We start from the raw sequence: 19,904 nt of genomic DNA on the forward strand, positions 1-19,904 counted from the left end.
ACAATAAATAAAAAAATATTGAGACATCAATTAATATATATATATATATATATATATATATATATATATATATATATATATATATATATATATATATATATATATATATATATCTGTGTGTGCACAACTCAAAAACCACACACAGGAATGAACGATCTTTGCTTCCAAACTGCAAACCTGCGAGGCAGAGGAGGACCAATCCCGCAGGGGGAATTAGTTAGCGCTCTCTGGCAACCTCAGTCCCTTCTGCCCGTGCTGGTGCTAATGGCAACATGAAGAGAAACATGTCGGCGTTCGCTTTCTATAAAACAGCCGCGAAACAGTCTGAACAGACGCAGGTATTTACGGGTTTAACACAGGTTAAACGACCTGTAATCTGATGGTTGGGGTTGTAAGGTGTGAACGACTCGGTGCGGGACTTGTGGCTGGTCTTTATCCAGGCGAGCCGAGCTAGCCGTCGCTGTGACTTCACTAGACGGCAGGACGGCAGGCTGGGGGAGGCTGGAGGAGGACGGGGGGAGGACGGGGGCTCGTTTAATGTAGTGATGAGTGTGAGAGTCACAAAAGTTCAGAAAAGTTCAGAAAAGAGTGAAAAAACCCCCAAAAAACAGCAACAACTCGCATAACCGCCCCCCCCCCCCCCCCCAGCATGTAAACAAGTGTGTCTGTTCTTCTCTTTCTGCATCATTTCGGTCTAAAATCAAATAAAAAAAACCCAAAAAGTGGAAAAAGCAGTCCAGCAGCACAACAAACTAAACACAAAGAGGATTAGGGCCTGAAATCTAATGACTAAAACGAATCTGATTAAAAAAAAAGGCATTAATTTTCTCACTAATTTTCATAACAGTAAAAATATCATTAACATTTCAAGGGAAGCACGAACTGTTCCCACGTGGTTCCTCAGTGCTTCTTCAGTACAGGGAAAGGGTTCTGTTTAGAACCATGAGCCCTATATGGCACCCGTTCACGCACAAGTGGTTCTTTGCGTGGTGACCTGGTGCTTCAGAGTGATTGAGAGTCATAATTGGGTCCAAATAGGCCTTTAAAAAAAAAAGGTTCTAGATAGCACCAAAAATGGCTCTGCTGTTGTGATGATGTCAAGCTTGTATAATAAAACAAGAAACTGGTTTGGTGTTATCTAGAACCATAACGCCTTCTCCATCAGTCTGAGGAACACCACGCAAAGAACCATTTAAGCATGAAAAGGTTCTAAAAGGAACCATTGCCGTTACTAAAGAGCCTTCTTCTGAAGAGTGTGCCTTTAAAGTCTACAGCCAGCGTCCACTTCACGTTTTCTGCTTCTGCAAGTCGAGTTCGGTGTTTTTAATATTTGTAGTTATTCATTATTATAGATTGTAGTTATTAATTATGATCTCAGTATTAGTGTGTTTACATATTTGTTGATCGGGATGAATCTAAGTAGAGAAATAGTGCAGAAGCGCTGAATCGGCATGGAAGGCGCTTTGGAGGTGCTGATCTTGCTTCAGTTATTCAGCTTCTGTGTCACAGCCTTTATCAGGAGTCTGAATCAGTTTGAGGGCTTTTATTTGCAGGTTTCTGCTCCGCAGGTCAAGAAGAAGAAAAGAAAGGAGAATGGCGCAGCACCGGCTGTGACGGCCAAGAAAAAAAAGATGAAAAAGGGCCCCGTGGACAAAAAGATGATGGAGCAGGAGAACCAGGAGCGAAGTAGCGACGTAAGTGTTTGTAACTCTGCAAGCTTTGGGCTCTCAGAAGTGCTCTGGAAACGAAACCTGTTGATGTCAATGCCTTACAGAGACAGCAGTGTCCATCAAACGGGACTGGAGGAGTGGGTGCTGAGGTGCTTCACGCGCTCCTCACCGACCTGACGAAAGTCAACAACAGCAGGGAGAGAGCCAGCCGGCTGTTTCAGTGGCTGATCTGTCCAAATCAAGACAAAACCTTCTTTAGGTACGACGCTGCTTGTGTTATATATATCTACATCGAAAACCTCGTATCTCCAAAACGGTGACTTTACAGGAGAAGGAAAAAACCTACTTTACTTTCAGTGTAAGTCAATGGAACCAGAATTTTTTCCACATCATTTTGGGCCGTTTCTTTCGGTCCATTCATCATGAAATGTACACGCAATGTAAAGGACAACTGTTACTTACAAATTATTTAAAAAAACGAGATACGAGATACAAAATGGGGATACAAGGTTTTCTTCCGACAGCAAATATATATATATATGTGTGTGTGTGTGTGTGTATGTGTATATATGTATATATTTGGGGCAGTCGTGGGCTGGAGGTTAGGGAACTGGCCTCGTGACCAGAAGGTCGCCGGTTCGATCTCCAGAGCCAACAGCACATGACTGACGTGTCCTTGAGCAAGACACCTAACCCTCAACTGCTCCCCGGGCGCTGCGGATTGGGCTGCCCACCGCTCTGGCCAAGTGTGCTCACTGCCCCCTAGTGTGTGTGTACTCACTCGACTGTATGTGTTGTTTCACTGCACGGATGGGTGAAATGCGGAGGTGAAATTTCCCCATTGTGGGACTAATAAGAGTCACTTAATCTTAATAAACATAAGTTACCCGACTAGCTAAGAGTTTTGTGTGGAATGATAAACGAATAATAATGTGAGATGTAATATCAACCTTTTCTATCGTAGAGACTGTTGGGAGAAGAAGCCGCTGTTGATCAGACGCCAGAATCCAGACTATTACCAGGGACTTTTCTCAACAGCTGAGTTTGATCGCATTTTAAGAACTGTAAGTGGGTCTGTGTGTAGCGAGTGTGTTTGATGCTAAATTGAGATTGAGAAAATAATAGGATTCACAAATATATGTCAGTGGATTAGTAGGTTCTTCTGATTCTGACTGGATAGGATTTTAATTCTGTTTAATTTCAGTTACTTTTTTTTTGGGGGGGATTTTTACCCAATTTTCTCCCCAAATTAGTCACTTCCAATTCCACCTGCTAATTAGGACTCCCCCAATCGCACAATACTATCAAGGTTAGGAGGGGGAAGGCCAGCACAGGCTTCCTCAGAGACCCGTGAAACCGCATCTTTTCAAATTGCTGCTCACGCAACGTCATTGGACAGCCGAACGCACTCGGAGGAAAGCGCCAACCGCCAGATCTGTTACATCAGCTAACAGACACCTGCACTGACTTAGTATCTCGTTGAGTGATGAGGGTCATCCTACCCACCCAGAGAGAGCGAGGCCAGTTGTGCTCTCTAGGACTCCCGGTTACGGATGGCTGTGGCATCACCAGGGATCGAACTCCCGATCTCCTGATGATATTGTCAACGCTTAGACGGGTGCGCCACTCAGGAGCCCCCCCTAATTCAGTCACTTTATTTAATATTAAAGAGTATGTAAACATTGGCGGTGATTGTTTAAATTGGAAAAATGTTGGTTATCAGTAGTTACATCTGTATGTTGACCTGCAGGATGATGTCCAGTATGGAGTCAACCTTGATGTGACGAGCTACACAAACGGCAAAAGAGAGACACACAATCCTCCTGGAAGGGCTCTGCCGTACACAGTGTGGGATTTCTATGAGGTACCGTACTGAACCTGAATTACATGGCAGAAAACAATCTCTTGGTGAATGAAATCGTCTTGGATGTGAACAGCATGTCTAACGTTTCCATTGTGACATTGTTTAACGAATATTACAAGCGTATTCAATAAGTTAATGACATAAAATATGAACCATTATCATCCATCCATCCATCCATCCATTTTCTAAGCCGCTTCTCCGTCAGGGTTGCGGGGGGATGCTGGAGCCTATCCCAGCAGTCTTCGGGCGGAAGGCAGGATACACCCTGGACTGGTCGCCAGTCCATCGCAGGGCAGACAGTCACTCACACACTCACACCTAGGGGCAATTTAGCATGTCCAATTGGCTTGACTGCATGTCTTTGGACTGTGGGAGGAAACCGGAGAACCCGGAGGACACCCACGCAGACACGGGGAGAACATGCAAACTCCACACAGAGAGGACCCTGGCCGCCCGGCCGGGGAATCGAACCCAGGCCCTCCTCGCTGTGAGGCGATAGCACTACCCACCACGCCATCGTGCCGCCCCTTGAACCATTATCAATGGAAGAATATTCTTCTAACGGTCCCGTAACTAGAGTTGGTTTATTTATTGCCTAGTTATATGGTGACTTTTTCACTTGCAAGGTGTATTAATGCACTTCGCAGTGTATTAGTTGCTGTAAGGACTTTCCATACCCATAAAAGATGCTTTACATGGCGTGTACTTAGAACACACATGCCTGGCCATTAACCGTGCTATTTCTGTATACATTATTGTATCTAATTAATGGCCTGTAGTTTCTGTTCCTTTTGCACTGCATCCTAATGAAGAAGCCACAGTGTTAGGCTCCAACTGCAGACTTCACAGGCCAAACAGTCTTGGGGCTCATTTTGAGCTTGTCAACCTGAATTATGGATAATGATGACATTGTTTTATAAATGAAGCCAGCCATCTCATCATCCAGCTTCCGCTGATGTTAACTGATTCTGACTCTGTCAGTCGCTCAGTATGCTGCACTCGTCATCAGGCAGGTCTCCATCGCAACAAGCCAACGAGCACAGCGTGCAAGCAGCAAGTGTGGATGTCTCAGATAATAGCTGCAAAGATTTCTGCCAATCTGATTTAATATATTCTGGTTATTCTGGTTACAGATTAACACTGAGGTGTTTATGCTCACTCTACCCAACAATCTGATGAAAATCTCTCTTTTTCATCAGTCGCTCAAACTACAAGTGATCTGGTTCAAACTAAGACACGTGTGCAGAGAACCACTTAGTGTGGACGCTGCCATGACAACAAGCATCACGTGAGTCCAGTCAGAGTCAGAGATGAGCAGCAGTGAGCGGTGCTTGTGTTTTAATTCCTTTAAAATGAAGTCAGACTCAGGAAAACATACTTCACGTGTATTTATTAAAGGAGGATGAGAGGAACACGGCGTGATCCGAGACTTGTACGATGGAGGCCCGTTCCACCGCCGGCTTTTAAAGCTCAGAGCATTAACTTCGTCTCCTCTGCAGACCAGTTTAAGCTTTCTCTACGACCCAACGCAGATGCACAGAACATACTTAAACTTTCTGATTGGGAATGTAATCAGATACAGGCATTTGCAGGGATGATATTATTCTACTTATTTATTTACGGGATTACCCACCTCGTTCAGATTGAATTTGTATTGTGAATGGCCTCAATCAGACTAGACTATTCCAATATATGGATGTGTTCTATTCCGATGGAGCCATTAGTTGGATTATTAAAGGATCATTAGGCTGCATGTAGGCATGGAGTGAGAGAACGACAACAGACAGGCAGTTTGTGTTACTGTGCCTTTAAGAGTGATCTATGCAAGTGTTTTCTGTTCTGATGGGCTGATCCATGTTTTATAACCCTCACAATGCAGTCCAAGTTGAAATGCTTCTTATAACGCCTTGAAACAACATGAACGGTGGATGGTCTGGTGGATGGCACTCAGTAGCGGAATGCATGTAAATGTACTAGTTTTCCTGACCTCACTACAAAAAAAAAAACAACAAAAAAAAAAACCAAATTCAGACATTTTTTGCAGCTTGGTGTCTATTTGTGAACCAGATCATTTTTAAACTCTTAATTTTGCTCACAATCAAACTACATCATGAACAGGTTTTCAGTCACATTGGCTATTCATGTAATCTCAAATACACTCGTTTCTTTCCCTGCCAGCAGTTTTAAGCGTGATTTGTAAGAACGGTCGAAGCAGACGGAGGGCTGATATTTTAGGATTGTGGTTCTATGCTGGGAAACCTCAGGAGTCTGTTTGGAACGCACACTAATTACTGGAAGGCATCTCCTGTTGTAAAGGCTGTAGTGAGATGCTGAGGACAGCGTGTGTAAAGAGCATGTTTGGAGCAGAATTAGAGAGCGAGAGAAAAACTCTTTCAGCTCCTTTTATTACAGAGCCGAGATCGCCGTGAATGAATGTGTTAAATGTAAAATTCACTTTAATGTTCTCCATCAAAAAGTCATATCAAGTTCATTTGTGACATATATATATATATATATATATATATATATATATATATATATATATATATATATATATATATATAAAACCTCATATCTCCATTTTTGTCAATTTTCAGTTTTTCACATAATTTCGAAGGACCTGTTGTTCTTTTCATTGTGTGTAAATTTCATGATGAATGGAGCAAAAGAAACAGCCCAAAATGACCTGGCAAGATGTCTGGTTCCATTGACTTGCATTAAAACTACAGTATGTTTTTTCTTTCTCTTGTAAAATTATAATTTTGGAGATACGAGGTTTTCTTCCAACAGCTATATATATATATATATATATATATATATATATATATATATATATATATATATATATATCTATCTATATGTGTGTGTGTGTGTGTGTGTGTGTGTGTGTGTGTGTGTGAGAGACACCGGATAGCATTCATAACAAAACAAAAAACAACAGAGAGGCTTGATCATCAGTAAAAGTATAACATACAGAAAAGGGAAAAGCTGGGTCAGTTCATGAAAGTGAGGTACAGCTGAAAGCTGCATGGTGGTCAAACTGGTCCAGGAGATGGGTGAGCAGTGGGTACCCGATCAGAGCGAATCAAGCAACAGCCTCAGACCACACAGGACGGGCAGCTGTTAAACTCAGCAAAGAGAAAGAAAACATACAGATGGTTAGTTCTGTAAAGAGAGACTGATTACAGCGTACAGGGTTAACGGAGTGCAGCAGAGACTCCGGCTGGTCTATTACAGCCTCACTAAGAGGGAGAGCCAGAAAGGTAACAGAGACATGAGGGCTGCCTGAGATGTCAGCGCCCCTCTGCTCCACTGTCAACAAACCTGAGTGAGTGCGAGAGAGCAGCCGGGCGACGACACCAACACTCCCGCTTTACCATAATACTCTATGACCATGAATCCCCAGATCTGCACCTTTTATATAACAGGAAGAACTAATTACCAGAGGCTTGACTGAGCAAGTAAGTTTTTAGCCCAGACTTAGAGACTGAGGCTGTGTCTGAGTCCTAAACACTGACTGGAAGATTATTCCAAAGCTTTGTATGAGAAGACTCTCTCCCTGATGTAACTTTGTTAATTCTAGGTAGTAGTAGTAAACCAGCACCTTGTGATCCAAGTCAGCGTGATGGTTCATAATAAGGGAGAAGTTCATTTAGAGTAGCAGGAGCAATTATGTTTTTCTGTCATTGCTATGCAGTAATTTTGGTACATTTATTTTGGTTCATTCATCATGAAATTGACACACAGTATAAAGGAAAATGTGCATTTTCAAATGATGTCAAAAATTGAGATTTTCCCCCGACAGCAGTCATATGACAGCGTTTCTTGGTTTCTCAGAGTGGATGCTCTCTCCGCATGCTGAACCCTCAGGCTTTCTCTTCCACTGTATGGAACGTTCTGTCCATCCTGCAGGAGAAGTTCGGGAGCATGGCAGGAGCCAATGTGTAAGAGAATATGCAGAAGGGAATCTCCACAAATTTTTCAAAATTTGTGCATAATTAGATTAAGATGTAAACTCATCCAGAGAGGTTTGATGTGAAATGCTCTGTTCTACTCTCAGAAAAAGGTACTAAACCGTCACTGGGGTGGGAACATCAAGGGTACATCTCAGTACTTTAAGTCAAGGACCATAATTGTACCATAATCCATTGAAATTCTGTTTTCTAAGTTGTATTGACTCCACACACATCCGGTCTCATCCCCAGGCTTTTTATTTTATTCTTCTGATTTAAGAGATTAGATTATTTTAAAAAAAGGTACAAATGCATACACCTGGAAAAAACTTACTTAAGGTTCACAGTTGGACCTTAAAACTGCTGTTGTACCTTTGAGGGAACATTTATATTCTTTGTACCTTGCTGAATGAAAAATGCTTATTTGTAACAGTGTAGGGTCTGAATTGTTTACAGTGGTGGTGATGACCAGACATCTGAAGAGCTAAGTGCCTCTAAAAGCTCCCTCACAGAAAAGTGTTACTGCCGTAGTTTTAAGAGGGTCTTGGCCTCAGTTTGTTAGTGGCTGAGGGGTACATGCGGGACGTTGTAAGGCAGATAGAAAAGAAAACAGTTTTCCTGGTTTTTTACTGTTTTACCCTCAATGTTATATATGTATGTAGGTTATTATATGGAATTTTATATACATATAAAAATGTGTGTGTGTATGTATGTATGTATGTATGTACATATATACACACACACACACACACACACACACACACATATATATATATATATATATATATATATATATATATATATATATATATATATATATATATATATATATATATTGGGGCAATTGTGGGCTGGAGGTTAGGGAGCTGGTCCTGTGACTGGAAGGTTGCTGGTTCGAACCCCTCAGCTGACAGTCCATGACTGAGGTGTCCTTGAGCAAGACACCCAACCCCTAATTGCTCCCCGGGTGCTGGGGATTGGGCTGCCCACCGCTCTGCTGGGCAAGTGTGCTCATTGCCCCATAGTGTGTGTGCGCTCACTAGAGTGTATGTGGTGTTTCACTTCACGGATGGGTTAAAATGCGGAGGTGAAATTTCCCCATTTGTTGGATTAAAAAGTGTCACTTAATATAAATATAAATAAATAAATTATATATTGTGTGTGTGTGTGTTGGTTCACTGGTTATTTTGCCAGGTTAATTAAATATTTGTGTTGTAGTCATGGCAACCCCTGGTTCCTATCACCACCATTCTAAAGAAAGCAGTCATTTTATCTACAGTGAACCATTTCACATCAGACCACTCTGAATGACTTTGTTTACACCTCATAAAGTGAATTTTGGATACTTTTTTTAATTGATGGAATTCCCCGTTCACACTCACTAACCTCATTTAAAGCACAATGGATTGGGCGGTTATATTGTATGTCTGACATTAAGCTGCACTGCAGAGCATTACATTTCAAATATCAGTCATTGTCTGTTATTGTCTTTAATTCGGTCTTATATGTGTGCAGGTATCTGACTCCAGCAGGAACACAAGGCTTTGCTCCTCATTATGATGATATAGAAGCATTTATTGTGCAGTTAGAAGGGAAGAAACACTGGAGAGTGTATAACCCACGGTGAGTCACCAGATAAATCCCACACACTTACAACACCAATGAGGTAGGGATGGGACAGTCGCTGTTTTAATAACATATAGCTGTATATAGCCTAGTGATAATCATAATCAGTCTCAATAATAATAATAATAGTAATATAATCATGATAGTCTCCAAGTTGAATCATTTATATCATTAACACCTGTTTAAAAAGTCACAGTGAAAATAAGTAGCACTGCTGCTACGATTCTTGGAATCATTTCATCCTAAGGTAGTTTTGATTTATTTAAATGATAAAGTATTTTCTTTAGTCCTACATTTTTCTTGTTTTTATTGTGCTTAAGGCAAGTATATGTAAATAAGCTCTTTTCTGATTGGCTGACCACTCCTTATAACTTCAGGGAGAACAACTACTGTAGGCTGAATAGGTGGATAGATGTGTAATAGATCTAAAAGATGTGTAAATGTGCGTTTTTCATGAAAAAACAATGAATTCAAGGCATAATTTGACCGATAATTGACATTTTAACGTTGGCCACGTTTACCTGCAGCCTGATAATCCGTTAATAATTTGACTACACATGCGTGTCGTTTTGGATCGGGTTACTTTAGTGTGCATGTAAAAGGGGATTTTCATCAGACAGTTGGGTAGAGAGAGCGTATAAACACCTCCATCATTCAGTCAGATTGCATGTAAACACAGCCACTGTTTACATGCTGCATCAAACTCTTTCATTTGCGAAAAAAGCAAGAAAATTCAGCTGTCCGTGACGGTGACCTCAGTGTGTAAAGTATATTTTAATAGTATCAAAACTGAGTCTTGATCTTGAAAACCTTGATAAAGAAGCTTGTTAGAAAGATGTTGAAAAATCTACATGCTGTTACAGCTGGTGCAGTGTTTCTGCTGTTTTTTAGGTCCAAAGATGAAGCTTTGCCTCTCGTGCCGAGTCGTAAGTCAAATATCACAGTGCTTCTTTAGTTACGTAGAGTTGCGCATAGATGTTCACATTTATTTACATTTATTTATTTTGTTATTTTAATATTGTGTTTTGTTGCTTCAAGCTAATTTCAGTCAGGCAGAGATTGGGAAGCCCATACTGGACGTTGTTCTGGAAGCGGGTGACCTGCTGTATTTACCCAGAGGTTTCATTCACCAGGGTGACTGTCTGCCCGACGCTCACTCGCTGCACATCACCATCTCCTCCTTCCAGAGGAACAGCTGGGGTGACCTTCTCCTCAAGGTGGGTGTTCAGCAGCGATGCGCCAAAATTAGAATAACTGCCCAAAACTGAAACTAGTTTTAAAGTCTTTGGTAAAACATAATTGGAAAAATTGTAAGATAATGTGCAGACGTGCGTTTTGTCTAGAGGACACATTAACTTATTTTCACATAGTAAATGATCAAGTCAAAAGCGCCTAACCTTTGCGTACGACTGTAAAAAGCAATTTCATGCTTCTGCTTTTTTGTTGTTTCTACTCTTTCGGCTAAGAGCTCAAATTTATTCTCCGGGCCTTTCAGCTCACCTTCTGCTTCATGCTCGCTGTAGAGTCTATCGCCGCATCTGGAGCAGTGCATGCTGTAATCACTTTGTGTGGAACTTAGCTCAGCGTTGTTTATCTGTTTGATTGGCAGGTCATGCCGGCAGCTTTGGAAATGGCGATGGAGGAAGACGTGGAGTTTCGAAAGGGTCTGCCGATTGATTACCTCACTTTCATGGGGGTACAGAACTCTGACAAGGTGACTCATCCTTTTATTTCATTGACAGAATCAAATCGAGGGAAATAAGACAATTATATGCATTCTGCTTACACATGTATTGTGTTTGTTTGTGAACAGGAGGATCCACGCAGAGATACATTTGTGTCCCACGTGGAGGGCTTGATAAAGAAGCTCATGTCGTACGCTCCAGTGGACGCTGCTGTGGATCAGAAAGCCAGAGAATTCCTCCATGACTGTCTTCCACCTGCGCTTTCTGAAGGTAAGCTGCTGTACACTGCTTTACTGTTGTATTTATTAAGGCTTTGTAAGATATCCTTTGTTAATTGTTATTGTGATATTGGCTGCAGTATAAAAAATTGTCTGTGACCAATGAGTGTTTTTCACTGACCAAAGGGTTTCTGTAGGTATTCATGTAATCCAACAAAAATGATTTATTTTGGTCAAAATAAGGCCAATCTTTAACCTTTCAACATTATTGATTCACCAGAGCGTTTTCCAAGCACGACAAGCTTAATGCGGCCAATCAGGGCCTTTTAGCAGATACAACACAAAAGATGGGATTTGGAGCTCTCACAATTGAAAGGACAATATAGGGCCCTGAACAGGAGCTGTGTCCCGATTTCATTCCTCCCTAAAAAAAAAATCCTAGAATGAAATATGTTACTCCAGTAAACCTGTAAAATATATTTCAGATTCATTTTAAAGAAATAGGCGGCCGTTGTGGTGAGGCTGAAACAAGTGTAATGTTTCCTGTCTCTGGTGTTTGATACTCTGGTTGCTGTGCTTTTAGATTATCCAATAAACAGTGCATTACAGTATCCTAGGTGGAGGATGATTATCTGTGTTTGAAATTCAGAAATGAATTATAGAGCAGGCATTTGCGTAATATAATTTACCTTCAGTGTAATGTTCGGATATGAAAGTGAAATGAGCACTAATGTGTGTGTGTGTGTGTGTGTGTGTGGGTCGTAGAGGAGAAAAGCAGTAGTGTGTATGGAGCGTCTGCTCGGTGGGAGGATGGAGAAGCTGTGGATGTGGCTGTACGTATGAAGGGTCAGACCAAAATCAGACTCATCCGGGCAGGAGTTGCCAGGTGTGTATAAAACACGCAAAACACTATTGTCAGTGTATTTCAGTTCATTCCTGCATCATTTCAGGTCATTATTATTTATTAGCCAAAGTTGCAATATAAATAACATTTTGTTTCTTTTTAATGAACCAAACTGACATTTTACATTCTGAAACAAAACAAATCAGTTGCCTGTCTAAGCAGCTTGGATCAAATAAAGTGCTACGTGAAAAGTAAATGACAGTGACTCATGCGTAATTATGCTATGACATTTTGATGTAGCAGCAATTTGGATCATTTTTGCTACTAATGGTGTTCAGATATGCAAATATATTGAAATATTTAACATTAATAATAATAATATATTGCTGGTTATATATACACACACACACACACACACACACACATATATATATATATATATATATATATATATATATATATATATATATGTGTGTGTGTGTGTGTGTGTGAATATGAATGATATAAAGCTATATTAGTGTTTCTGTGCTGCTCCACTGTGTCCACCATCAAGTCTCATATGCTCAAATGTTGCATGTCGTACTGAACAGTCCTAAATTTGGCGGATCGTTATGCCTCTATTTTAGAAGATTGTAAGATCAGTCGATCTACAGAACAATAACATGCATAACTAAACAAATTTTCCAGCAAGAGGGGCCTGGGTTTGATTCCCTGGCCAGGTGACCTTTGTCCTCTCTGTGTCGGTTTCCTCCCATAGGCCTAAGACATGAGGTCAGGCTAACTAAACATGCTAAATTGTCCCCAGGTGTGAATGTATTTGTCTGTGTGTCTGCCCTATGGCAGGCGGCCTGTCCATGGTGTTTCTTACCTTCTGTCCAATGACTGCTGGAATAGACTCCAGCACCACCTGCGACACAGGAGGATAAGTGGCTTAGATAATGTGTGTGTGTGTGTGTGTGTGTGTGTGTGTGTGTGCTTTTATTATTTATATATACAGCTACACTTACATGTGACCATTTGGCTTCTTCATTAGATTCATTGTCAGCTGCTTGTGTCTCCAGTCTGTGCAATACTGCAGAGAACTTATTTTACTATTAAAATTCCAAACTACATGACTTATTAAAATACTTGATTAAGGAAAAGAACACAAAAATGATTGTGTGTATGTGTATATTTGAATAGTTACACCAATGCACAATAACAACTATCAGATTGAAGGAAGAATCACTTTTACATATTTAACACTGATGTTCTCTCTCTGTAGACTGTGCAGTGATGGAGAGGCTGTTCATCTTTACTACACAACGGAGAACTCTAGAGTTTACCATAAAGAGGAACCCAAGAGCATTGAGATTAAAGCAGAGGTAAACACGGTGATCTTGCTTGAGAACTTGTGTGTGTGTGTGTGTGTGTGTATATATATATATATATATATATATATATATATTGTTGTTGTTATTGAAAGGAATGTTCAAGTGTTGCTTTGGTCAAGTTGATTTTTATTCTTTTATTCTTATTTTTATCCTCTGTAGCACACAGACGCTGTGGAGTTCCTGATCCACAATTACCCAAAATTTGTCGCAGTGGCTAGTTTACCGTGCGACTCCGCAGAAGACAAGGTATCACATTCCATCATCACAAATTAGGGATGTAAATCTCTTCAGCTCGCGTGCGATTCTGTAGGCTGGCTTTATATGGTGAAACATTCACACCTTTACACATCCACATGGCGCCATACTAACAACCAATTGATTTCACCGGATCAGTGTATTAAAAATAAAACAGGAGGTGGATTATTAGGTGGCTGAAAATGAGAATTCCTCTGTGACTCTGTCAAGGTTGGTAATTTTAGATTTTCTCCGTTTCTGAGCCATGACAGCAAACGTGAGTTTCTCAAAGCTAACCGTTCCGCAACAGGCTGCGTTAACAGCTGTATAAACGGCTGCTTGTGCCAACGTTTATTCTTTAACCCACTGTTAAAGATCTAAAGGTTGAAAAGTATTACAGAAGAGGAGACAGAGATGCTTTCTATGTTGAACTTGTATTATAAGGTCAGGATGAGTGGGACGTTCAGGATAACCATACTGGCTGCATAAACATTCATTCTTAAAGGCTTAATGTACAAACTATAGATAAACATTCAAATGTACTAAAGAGAGAAAGATAATACTAAGCCAGCCAGATAAATGACAGATATTGGTATATATTATAGATATTGGGATAGTGTATGTGAACATATCATCCTTGGGGTGCACCACAGTCCTGGAGGGCTGGTGTCCAGCACAGTTGTTAATTGCCAGGCTAGGGTGAGTCTGAGTAGGGAAAACTCCAAACCATGTTGGACTCTGGCTTTCCAGGACCGGAGGTGCACTCCTGCTTTATAGTGAGAGTGACATGTAGCAGGGGTGGCACCATACCTCCAAAAGTGGTGGGGTTAAAAATAAATAAATGGCTAGCTCAGTGAAGAAATGCAATTAGGCCACTAGCTACGACTGCCTTTCATTTCATGCTAATGACACGTATTTATAAACCCATACAGAGGTGGGTAGTAACTAGAGCATTTGTACTGCTCTGTGATTGACTTTGTCTGACTTTTTCAGGTTTGTATTTTAGACCAAAAGACCCCAAACAGAAGAACACAGTCTTCTGTTCCTATGTTAATAAAGTAGATTTTCAACCTGCTTATTTTGTATTTATACTCACTTGTTTTGGGTAAAGTAATTTTACTTGTGTAGTTATTTTATGTAAGTATCCATACTTTTACTTAAGTGCTAGTTTAGGCTCCTCTACCCGCCTCTGAGCCTCATTATGAACAGTGTCAGTGTTTGTTTTGATGCTGCTTCAGTAGGTGCCGCCTCAGACAGCAGTATTGGTTAAAAACACGCTCTGTGGTCCATGCGCCAAAATCGAACTCGTCATTATTTTATTGCTCGTCTCTGTTTATTTGCAGCAGCTCGCAGTGCTGAAACGAAATGAGCAGCAGGTTGTGCAGACAGTCACGAGCTCTATTGTTCAATTCCCTCATGAATTAGCGTGGCTCAGGTGTTTGGTGCAGACTTCAATACGGGTGGAGTTGCATGTCTAAACTGAACTAAAGCACACCAACCAAGGCAGCTCTGAAAGCGCCTCCCAGCTGAAATGGAGATTCTGATTGGCTCGGCCGCTGAGTTTCACTCTGTCTGTTTGTGCTGGTCAGCGCTTCATGCAGTTTAGGGGAAGCGGAGGTTTTTGCCACATTCTGAACTCAAGAAGTATTGGGGTCTTGCCACAGATCTTTGAAAACTGGTGGGTCAAATGCCCGCTTCACCACTTTGGTTCCGGCGGCTGTGTTGTATCAACTGTCAAGCTGAACAGAAATAATGTTGCAGGCAACTAACAGCATGCAACTAGTTGCATGAAAGTTTCGCCATGTAAAGCCAGCCTTGGAGTACAATAACACGTTCTGAAATCTCAAATTTCATAACTTCTAAAGATATATAAGTACATCTGGAGGAACTACATACTGAGTTACAACACAAAAAGGGATGGTGTATTGTTTATGTTGGAATACAGTTTGAAAATTTTGTTTGGGCAAAAAACAAGCACACATGTTACTGAATATTATTGTAATTGATTGACGGTTATTTTTATTATTTATTTATTATTTATTCCTTTGTCATGCGAGTTTCACTTATTTTTCAGGTATCATTGGCGGAATTGCTGTTTGAGAAAGGAATAATCCACACGTCTGAACCTTTGACGACCAAATGAAGTTCATTTGTTGGCTATAAATGAAATGTGATCAGAAAAAAAACTGTTCTAACTTGTTCTCTGTTATGAAAAAAAAGTACTGCCATTTCAGTGAAATAAGAATGTAAGAATAAAATTCAGCATATTTGATGCACGGCTGTTTGACCTCTACATCTTTAGCAAACGATTTACATGGACAGGAGGCTTGTGTGAGTTTTCATTGTGATGCCATTTGACAAAACATACAATTATGGATATCAAATCACAACGTGGGGCATTTTACCCTAAACCGAGAATTTAACGTGACTGTAGCACAACAGTGCATCCCTCAGATTAATCAGTTTGACACATTTAATGATTTTGTTTTTGTGTTTCCGTCCATCAGTATTGTTATTATACTACACTGCCCATAATGCATCATGTAAAAACGTTATATAACAGTTCACGTTTAACAATATGGTTCTATATGGAGCCATAAACACAAAGACCCCTTTGCATGATTAAAGGGTTCTTTGCATCATAAGTGTTCTTCACTTTGATAGAGAATGTGCTGTGAATGGTTCTATATAGCACCAAAAAGGGTTCTTCTATTGTATCAAGCTTGACATTGTAACAACAGGAGAACCCTTTTCAAAAAGGTTCTATATAGAACCAAATACAATACATTCTCCAACAAGCTGAAGAACCATTTTGTGATGCAAAAATCCCTTTAATCATGCTAAGGGTTCTTTTAGTGTTCATGGTTCCATAGAACCCTTGAAGGAACCATCTTTTTAAAGAGAGTAGTAATAATAATAATAATAATAATAATAATAAATCATGTATAATGAACTCATAATGAAAAAAGTAACAGAAGCGCTCTTTCTTGTGTCAATATATTTTACATCAAACGTTACTGAAAAGTCATTTACAGGTTTGAAGACAACAGAATGTCTAAATGAACAAAGCAGGAGATCCAATAAGCATCATCTTGGGGGGGGGGGGCGACGACTTCACTTCCAGGTGTATTCCTCACCAGGCTTCAGCTCCCTGTAATTACACCATTATTTTTGCATTAGTTGCCATTTCAACTTTGATACCAGGCATCAAATCTGATGCTCAGAATCGGAACTGGTTTTATTGCTTGTCCCACATTATCTAACCACAATGTCCATGACGACTGAGGAGGAATTCCCCCATCTGGACAATTGCAAAAGGTGTCCTGATTCAGGCTGGTCTTAAAGAATTGTCCTGTGCTGTGGGATGTGTATAATCTAATCTCTACCCCTTCTGATCTCTTCACAGTCCATTCATGCCTGCCCTAAATTCAAATCATATACATTAAACAATATTTATAATACTGCACTGACGTCACGTGTGAGGTTAACCAATGACAGCTGAGCTGACGTTCACTTTCCCCACACAAAAGAGGAAATGTTCAGCCAAAAAATGTGTATATATATATATAAAATGTAAACATACATTATCAAAACTTCTCCCAACCTGCTCAAACCACATCCTGGGGGTAGTCTGTAAAGCAGGACTTTTCAGTTAGCCAAAAATGAGGACTGGCCAAAGGGAATGTCCCTCAGGTCTTTTCCTACTGGGCAAGCATTAAGGAGGTGCAGACTTGCCAATGTGGTTTAGAGCACAGTATGACTTTCTGTGAACTACAAAAGTGACCACTTCACACAGCCACTTTAGAGTTGATATTCACATAGTAGAACTGATCTTGGATCAGATTCCTCGTATTTATGATGCTTTGTTGTCTATATGCCCACAGCTCTGTTCATTTTTATAGTTCATAGTGAGTCACACTGTCCAAACCACATTGACAAGTCTGTGTGTCCTTGACAAATCAAGTTCTAGACAAAGTTCTAGTGTTTGTTAACAATGTTAGCTTTGCCACTCCAATTCTAAACTGTAGAAGCAAAAAACTCGACTCCGAATGTGTCTTGACCGAACAACTACATCTGGGGTGAGTGGAAAACTGTGTAATCAGATTTTCCCCTGAACTATTAATTTAAGACAAACACAAACAAATAAACGGCCTGGTCGTTTCAACTGACACATACCTGCTGTACAACGCGCTCTTGTTCCTAAAAGCTGTCAACTTCTGATCGTTCCACCGGTCAAGGTAGATGCCAGCAACAAAGCCCAGTGGAACCAGGATGTTCACCCAGTGCTCTCGCACCAACGCTGCAAAGTTCACCATGATGCCTGCAAGAAGGGCGTAGAGAGTCAACATCAATCCAAGGTGAAGCTCATACAGTTACAACACACCTTTTATTAACGTTTTCATTTGGGTGCTACAGGAGATCGAGCGACGAGGCTCGTCTTGACACCAGTAATGAATAACAGAATGTCTTGAGCTTATAAAGTCTTAAACGTTTTATGTTAATGTAGCCAAATTAATAACTTTCATTCACTAATATAGCGTCACTGTGCTACCACTAGCCGCCTTATTCGGTATTTCGAGTTCCACACTTACAGACTGTACACCATTCCACCCCCACAACCTCCTCAGTAGGACTGAAAGACCGGTTCTTTCTGTATCCGAATCGCGATTTGAAATAGTGCAAATTCTGATTTTCTCATAAGGTGTTGCTATATTGCCATGGTATACCAGGTGGTTGCTATGGAATCTCTCTCACACACAACGACTATTCCCATAATCCCCAGAGCAGGAGTCCGGGACAACACAGATGCTAAACCGATCAATTTATCACTCACAAATGTGTCCACCACTGAGAAGACAATTAGTTCGATTATCTATCAAAGTTAATGAACACTGGGATTAACAGCTGATCATCACGTTGATTTATCAGTCTACTCAGGCTTTAGCGGGAACTTCAGTGCTTGGAAAGAAGCTGTTACTTGAGGTCCTAAGTATGTTTACTACACGCTGTGTGCGAATTTAAAAACAGGTAATAAACAAGCACTGAAGATGTTTCTTTTGAAAATGTCTTTTTATATAGTGGTTGAGTATTCTAAAAGTATTCTCCTAAAAAATACTGAATAGATACTCAATGGGTGTTCCTATTTATATATATTATATATAAATACCTATATTTTGTTGTATCCCAACTCTCTCTCTACGTATGTATACATTAATCTGTGTGTAAACACACAATATATGAAACGACATGTGGGATCAGCCCTAAAAGCAAAAGTGCACTATTGCCATATAGACTCTATGATCCTGCAAGGTTTCTTGGTTCTAGTTTGAAAACTAATCCGTGACAACAGTTCAAGAAAAAGTCAAATAATAAAACTTGTCGTCAAGACTTAATTATAGCCTGTACTATCAAAAGTGAGTGCAGAAAATCAGATAAAATCAGGCTCCAGTACCCAAGCCCCCCACCCCGCGACCCTGAGGGAGAAGCGGCTTAGAGAACGGATGGACGGATGGGTGTTGACAATGGTGGTGATAGGAAAAGTTGTGACATGAAATCATTACGAATACCTCGCCTGACATCTGAGACACTGCTTACATGCATTCTGAGAGAAGGTTTTGCCCTAAAACGTATCTTTTCCAGCCCATGCATGGTGTAGAGATGCAAACTAGGCGCTGTAAGACAAAATAAAAGAAAATAGTGCTGTATTTTGGTTGTGAAATAAAGTGACTAGATTTGTCTTGTAGATACTGTGACACTAACTGGGTTCCTATCACCCCCACTGCATGGAAACAAGTCTGTAAGTTTCTCTGCAATGACACATTTCACATCAAACCACTGAACGACTTCTTTTACATCACCAGCTGTGCGGGAATTTTGAGAAGTTGGTGGAGCTGCCCTTTGGTTTCTCAGTAAGATTAATACAGCACTGAGCTAACAGCACTAAAAGCGTTGTAATCAAACTTAAGACCAGCTGTAAAGGAACAGAGGTTCCAGTACAGGCAGGACGCTGAACTTTAAACGTTGATGTAATGTAATGTAATGTAAATGTTTGTGCGGTCACATTAAAGCGCCTGTTACAGAGCCAAACACACCAATGACCATCTTTAGGCCGCTAAGCTAGGCTACGATTTAAATACAAGCTACAGATCTCATCGGGGAAGGCGTTTACAAAGCCCGTCACTGCGCTCAACATCCAGAGCAGCATGAGGAAACACCTGTGATCTTAAAATACCCACTTTCTTCCCAAAATTAGGCATAAAAATAACAAAATTGGTCGTTACCTTCTCCTCGTTTCTCGCTTTGCCTAGACGTTCAGAGGGCAGAGAGCGGTACCAACTCTCAGACTACAGGGTAGGTTACTTTTTATTTTATTTTATTTTATTTTTTATTCTTGATGTTTTTGCTTATATTTTAAACGATACAGAGCCTGTATAGTT

The 19,904-nt window shown here is 40.5% G+C and overlaps 2 protein-coding genes across 3 annotated transcripts; one reads left to right on the plus strand and one right to left on the minus strand.

Moving 5' to 3' along the window:
• The first annotated feature begins 214 nt into the window (after positions 1-214).
• riox1 (ribosomal oxygenase 1) lies at positions 215-15,743 on the plus strand. Of its 2 annotated transcripts, none has more exons than XM_017695686.2 (15): positions 215-338; positions 1,569-1,694; positions 1,775-1,929; positions 2,635-2,734; positions 3,421-3,534; positions 7,372-7,478; positions 9,003-9,110; positions 10,005-10,039; positions 10,152-10,330; positions 10,723-10,827; positions 10,927-11,068; positions 11,782-11,902; positions 13,125-13,224; positions 13,393-13,479; positions 15,542-15,743. In XM_017695686.2, exons 1-15 carry the CDS (start codon positions 273-275, stop codon positions 15,608-15,610), a joined length of 1,614 nt encoding a protein of 537 aa, XP_017551175.1. In that variant the 5' UTR covers positions 215-272; the 3' UTR covers positions 15,611-15,743. The 2 variants fall into 2 exon arrangements, with proteins under 2 accessions (XP_017551175.1, XP_017551174.1); XM_017695685.2 differs by having other exon boundaries at positions 220-338; positions 1,554-1,694.
• A 704-nt stretch (positions 15,744-16,447) lies between these two features.
• LOC119263302 (NADH dehydrogenase [ubiquinone] 1 beta subcomplex subunit 1-like) lies at positions 16,448-19,888 on the minus strand. The gene is made up of 3 exons (XM_037538222.1): positions 19,749-19,888; positions 17,644-17,788; positions 16,448-16,618 (listed from the first exon to the last, which is right to left on the minus strand). Exons 2-3 carry the CDS (start codon positions 17,781-17,783, stop codon positions 16,582-16,584), a joined length of 177 nt encoding a protein of 58 aa, XP_037394119.1. The 5' UTR covers positions 17,784-17,788; positions 19,749-19,888; the 3' UTR covers positions 16,448-16,581.
• Positions 19,889-19,904: the final 16 nt, after the last annotated feature.

This window comes from Pygocentrus nattereri, chromosome 4, assembly GCF_015220715.1.
Source record: "Pygocentrus nattereri isolate fPygNat1 chromosome 4, fPygNat1.pri, whole genome shotgun sequence".
Lineage (NCBI taxonomy): Eukaryota > Metazoa > Chordata > Actinopteri > Characiformes > Serrasalmidae > Pygocentrus > Pygocentrus nattereri.